Here is a 6,000-nt window from a genome sequence, read left to right as displayed (position 1 = left end):
ATTCTGTGCATCCCCACTGTCTCCACCCTGACTCCCACTACCCTTTGTACCTATTTGCTTACCTGTGAGTTCATCAGGGCAGGGCCCATCTCCCATTCTTCTCTGCAATTCCAGGGTCTGGCAGCATGTCTGAGAGGGAGAGGTTCCAGTGAATATTTCTGGAAGGAGTATTTTCTTGCCATCCCTGGCCCCTGCTCCACTGCATCCAAATCTCCCTGATTACAGCGCTCTTCCTCTTCCTCAGTTTTACTCAGAGGATCTTTGTCAGTGGCCTCCCAGTTCTCAACCACAGAGGTCCCTCCTCTCTGGGAGGTCAATTCTGGTTGCTCTTCCCACAGGGCTCTTCTCTTCATGTGGCTTCTAACCTGCCCAGTTAGGTCCAGGCTTCTGAGCTGACCCCTTCTGATCCTCTGCAGATTTCTTGGTTTCCAGTGAGAAATATCACTCAGTTCCCACATGTTCTGTAGGGGATTTACTTCTACTTTTCAGTTCTGTCCTAATTAACAGTCACATTTTGTCAGGGACTACTTTGTCAAAACCTGAGGGTCATTTTGATGGGGGTTTTCCTTTACTTCTCTTTTGGGTGTTGGATTTAACTGCCTCTCTGAGGACATTGCTAGGAGGACCATGAGCTTGTGCAAGGCCAGCTACCATGTGTCTAGTTCTACAACAGCTTTGAGGAAATACAAATTTTAAAAGCCCTACCTCCACATTCTCTATAGCTTTTCTTTAGTATCACGTACTCCGTGTTTCCCAGCCTTTCAATTCTCTTAGAACAAATGTGACTGGGTTGATTGCCGTGTAGGGGACTCGCAGGGGAGCCCTAATATCGCTGTCTTCTATACTCACGAGGACGTCCAGATTGAGTTTGATCTGATGCCTTGACTCAGGGTCGTACAATATCGCTGCTGCCTCTTCAGCAGCTCTGTCGGATCCCTTGTGAGAGCATGGAAAACGTGGGCCAATTTTTTAAAATCGGAAAGTAATTGCTTTTAATTTTTAATGCTATTTTTTGTTATCCGTAAAAGTGTTCCTTGTTGTGTTAAATGCTATGTTATTCCAAACACACCTGGGTTTTCTGGCGTGCACTCTGCTCCCCAACAGACAAATAAATGCCCTCGGTTGGGCAACCTGCAGCTGTGAGAACAAGATGTCTTTTTCCCTCACTCCTCCCCCTCTCAGAGTGAGGGGTGGGGAGTCAAGTCCTGCGGTCCCGAGCTGCCTCCCAGGAGGGGCGGAGGAAGAAGAGTCTAGGCACTCCTCGCAAGCGCAACGGAGAGAGGAGGGGGGAACCTGGCAGCTGGGATGGGACTTCCTCCCTCCACTCCGGAACTGTGCGCTGGAGCGGCCGGGACTCGGAAACCCAGGCGGCGCCGCGGGAGCGGACGGGGTGGCGGTGGGGGCCCGGGGGCGGGCCTGGGGCGGGGCCGCGGGCGGAGCCGGGACGGGGGCGGGGCCTGCGCGGCTGCGCGGGCTGCGAGCCTGGAGCTGCGCCGGCCGCGCTCCCGGGACTCTGAGAGCGCAGGAAGCCGGCTGGCTGCGGTCCTCGCCGCCGCCGCCTCCTCCCGAGCGGGCTCGGCCCGGCGCGGCAGGCGGCCGGGGCGATGTAAGCCGGGGCCCGCGGGCGCGGTCGGACCGCTGCGATGTGGCTCAAGCCCGAGGAGGTGCTGCTGAAGAACGCCCTGAAGCTCTGGGTGACTCAGAAGAGCAGCTGCTACTTCATCCTGCAGCGGCGCCGCGGGCACGGCGAGGGGGGTGGCCGCCTCACGGGTAAGGGGCGCGCCGGGGCGGGCGGGCGCGGCGGGCCGGGCCCCGGACCTCGCTCCCTGCCGGGCCCGCGGCCCCCAGCCCGGGGTGCATCGCAGGTGGCGATTTCGTGGGAGACGCCGGGCCGGGACGGCCCTGCCTCGGGCTTGTTTTCCTTTCTTCTGTATTTCTTTTGCAAGCCCCCGTCGAGGTTGTGGCAGAAGGGACTTGCGGGCTCGTGCGTTCTTGCGGGAGAGGCAGGTGCCTTCGCCTCTTGGCCCAGTGACCGCCTGGAGGCCAGATTCGGCTCAGGAATCGAAAGGGAAGCGCCGGCTGGAGCTGGAGCCGAGGGAGCTAGGGCCGCCCCGGGAGGAGCGCAGGCCGCTGTGCGGGGCCAGGTGACAGCGGGGTGCGGCCCCGACTCGGCCATCTGGATGCGCCCCGACGTTCCAGGTGGTGTCTCGGCTGGGGACACACGGGCGGCCCACCGCCACCGACCCTGGCAATCCCCGGCTGTCGGGCGTGTGGGCAGGGCGGGCTGGGGACCGTTTGCGCGCCCGGAGGAGAAGCCGAGGCAGTGCGAATCCCAAGCTTACGATCTTAGTAGCAAAATTGAGCGGGTCAGTTACCCCCTCCCCCACTTGTTTCTTCCAATCAATGATAGGAGGAAAAAACTCAGGCTTGTAAAATTTATGAAAAAACAAAGCAATTTTTCTAAAAGTTACTATCCAAGGCTCCGTGAAGATCAAGCATTTGGAAAAATTGAGGCCAGCTTGCATAGTTGGGCCACCTGTTTAAATGGGTCAATGGAAGAACAGTTTATTAGACTTTTTCATTTGTGTCTAGGGGATCTATATGGAATTTCCGAATTTTGGAATCTGAAATAAAGGAGACCTCAGATCTTTTTCCCATCACATCCCTCCTTATACTGAGAATCAGACCACGGCTAGAGAGAGAGAGGTCAAGGGACTGAGCTTGGGTCCCTGGCCTCACTGTTGGTGACTCCACTGTCTGCTTATTCTGGGGGAAGCCCTCCTGGAGTAAAGTTTAATGGGGGAATGTGATCAACAGGCCCTGAAACAGAACCAGGTGCAAAGGGAATTACCCTTCCTGTACTTTAAACCCGGAAGGTGAGAAAGCTGGCAGTTGGATTCCTTAAGAGGATGGACTTCACTGAGCCTCAAGGAGTGGGTATGACTTGGTGGCATTCTGGACGAAAGAGTAGTGGGGTAGTTGAAGAATCTGTATGAAAGCGGTAGTGGGGTTACCTATGGTGGTGGTGAGTAGTGAGGACAGGTTGGGCAGCAGGTGGGCCTGCTCTGGGAGCAGTTTTAAGCTCTGAGGGAGGGAGTTAGTATAGGAGGCAGGAGTAAATGGTCTCCTTTAGTAGAAGGTAAGGACAGGGTTTGAAGGTTTGTGAAATGGGAAACATGGAACATCTGCCCAGAAAGTGTTTTCATCACTTAGTTCATGCTGACTGTGTGGGGTACTGTTGAGGCTGCTTTGGGAAAGACTTCGGGTTATTCGCCATCTAGCAAGGGAGACAGGTCCAGAGAAGCTGGACAAAGCCTCAGCTATGATGCTGATGGAGATTCAGGAGATTCCAGAGAGCCTGGCTTTGTTGTCCAGAGTCTATATCTGTGATGAACTCAAAATGATGCAGCCCACCTCCTTTTTGCATTCCAAAATCAAGCAGATCTTTTTTATTATTTTATTTATTTATTTAAAAAAATTTTTTTAACGTTTATTTATTTTTTTGAGACAGAGAGAGACAGAGCATGAACAGGGGAGGAGCAGAGAGAGAGGGAGACACAGAATCTGAAACAGGCTCCAGGCCCTGAGCCGCCAGCACAGAACCCGACACGGGGCTCGAACTCACGGACCGTGAGATCATGACCTGAGCCGAAGTCGGACGCCCAACTGACCAAGCCACCCAGGCGCCCCTATTTATTTATTTTTTAATTTTAGAGTTAGAGTGTCAGCTGGGGAGAGGAGCAGAGAGAATCCCAAGCAGGCTCCAAACTCAACAAGTAGCCCAGTGCTGGGTTTGATCCCATGACCCTGGGATCATGACCTGCGCCAAAATCAAGAGTCAGATGCTCAACCGACTGAGGCACCCAAGTGCACCAAGCAGGTCTCTTTTATCATACCTGTGGCTTTGGCCTTCCTTGGTGTATACTTCGGTTTGGGCTTACAGTGAATATGCACAATATTCTTAAAGGCAGTAACGATCAACCAAAAAAAAAAAAAAAAATACCCCATGAAAAGACAGATGACACTTTATTTCTCAGGGACTCTGAACCTCCTGTTGATTGTGAAAGCCTGACATTTCCTACGCTGCTTTACCTTCAGACATTTAGCTGGGTAGCAACTAACGTAGCTGTGCTGATTGAGCAACCCGGAGTTACCACATCCACCAATGAGCTGGTCCTAACCCAACCACTTATGAATGTTATAAAATCAAGACTGTGTGACACAGAGGGCAGCTTAATGTTGGTGGTGGTTTTCAGAATATGTAGAATTCTGATTTGGCAGATTTTGAGCAATTTAGAGTTTATGAAGATAATGAGAGCTAGCATGATGGGTATTCTGACTGGTTGTAGGCTTTTCTTTGGAGAGAAGCAAGTAGAGGTGGTTAAGAGGGGTTGGAAATAAAATGTAAGGGAGTGGTAACGAAGTCTTTTTTTTTTTTTAATTCTGATGCTGAATTTGTTATTCATAGGAGCTTAAACATATGAGGTCTCCATTGGCATTTAGTCTGACATGTTTAAAAATTGCCTACCCTCAGAAATATAAGGTTTCATTTCATTGAGGAATATAATCACTCTTCTGACTAATACTCACATTCCCTATATATATCTTCAGTTTTATTTTCTCCATAGCCCTTTCTCACTTTCTAATATACAATATCGTTGATCATTTTGTTCATTGTTTCTTCCTACTGATTGTCTGTTCTATGAGGGCAGGTATTTTACCTATGATGGTGCCTAGCACATAGTATGTGCTCATTAAACATTTGTAGGGTGACTACATGGAAGAACATATGCATGAATGATGGATTCTACTTTTCGTTAAAAGTTGGGTGAGAGTGGAGGCCCAGCTTTTCTGACTGAGGCTGAGCTGATCACATGGGATGGGAACATTCTCCTCTCTCCTCGGCTTCCTGTTTACCTGGCAGTCTGACCATTGTGGAAAGCTGGAGGGAATCAATGGGAAACAGAGACCTCCTCCTTCTGTCTTTTTTTTTTTTTTTTTTTTTTTTTTTTTTTTTTAAGTAGCTCCCTTTGAGAGGGAAGGATCATGGCACCAGCTTCTCAGGCGGCCTCTGTTACCACCCCTTGGGACCTGTTTGGAGAAGGAAATCCTGGGCTTGGGGACAGTAGTGGGAGGCAGCGACCTTATCCTCCAGTTAGAACATGGTGTGGCTGAATACAGCATTATAAAATGTTTCCAAAGCTCCTGGGACAGAAGTGATTTTGCTCTGGAAGGGAGGAATCAAGGTATAAAAGTATTCACTTGAATACAATCTCCAACCTGTGGGAATATTTTTTTATTATTTTTTTTTTATTTCAGTGTAGTTGACACACAATGTTACATTAGTTTCAGGTGTGTAGGAATGTTTGTTATGAAAGTTCAGTCAGCTCTGGGAGAACTGAGTGGGAGAAGTTAGCATTTGGGAGGTTCGGACAGAAGAACACATCATTGTTGCCCTCTCCTCCAATGCTCCCTGAAGCACTTAAAATGAGCAGCACAAATGTAGCTTTAAAGACCTAATGTCACCACCTGGATATGCCCCTCTAAAGGATTTTATTTTTCAGAGTTCTATTATGTGCGTTTCTGTATAACCTTGTAGTTCTTTTCCCAAAGAGCCTGGCAGTTAAAAAGTTGTAATTTGAAGAAAATATTGATGGCTTCTACTTTTCAGGATGTTTGCCTTCAGCCCCTGTTGCTGTCATTGCATTTCTAATAGTTAGGGGCTAACAATTTCCTAAGTAGCTAGGGTCACAGGGGGAAGTATGGTGTAGTGGAAAATAGCGACTTTGAGTCAAGATAAGTCTGTTACAAATCTGGACAGAGAGGCCTTGTGCTAGTTTATTTGGTTTATTTGAGTCTTGGTTGTAACAGCCTCAAGATAGGGACAATAAGGAAGCTTACTTTAGAGGGTTAGAAACTTTTCCACTGTGGCTGTACCATTTTACATTCCTACCAGCAATACACAAGGGTTCCAATTCAAACGAGGCTTAGGATTAGAAC

General features: G+C 49.5%; 1 protein-coding gene across 5 annotated transcripts in view; it reads left to right on the top strand.

Moving 5' to 3' along the window:
- Positions 1-1,494: 1,494 nt before the first annotated feature.
- TBC1D8 (TBC1 domain family member 8) overlaps positions 1,495-6,000 on the top strand; it is a 112,816-nt gene continuing 108,310 nt past the window's right edge. For all 5 annotated transcript variants that reach the window (XM_086701350.1, XM_086701349.1, XM_086701348.1 and 2 more), the window contains exon 1: positions 1,495-1,770. In XM_086701350.1, the coding sequence (XP_086557476.1) occupies positions 1,644-1,770 (127 nt within the window). In that variant the 5' untranslated portion in view covers positions 1,495-1,643. The remainder of the gene's footprint in view (positions 1,771-6,000) is intronic.

This window comes from Puma concolor, chromosome A3 (assembly GCF_028749965.1).
Source record: "Puma concolor isolate L17-30 chromosome A3, mPumCon1.1.hap2, whole genome shotgun sequence".
Taxonomy (NCBI): domain Eukaryota; kingdom Metazoa; phylum Chordata; class Mammalia; order Carnivora; family Felidae; genus Puma; species Puma concolor.
The sequence above is the reverse complement of the archived record's forward strand: the minus strand, read 5'-3'. Positions and strand labels throughout refer to the sequence as shown.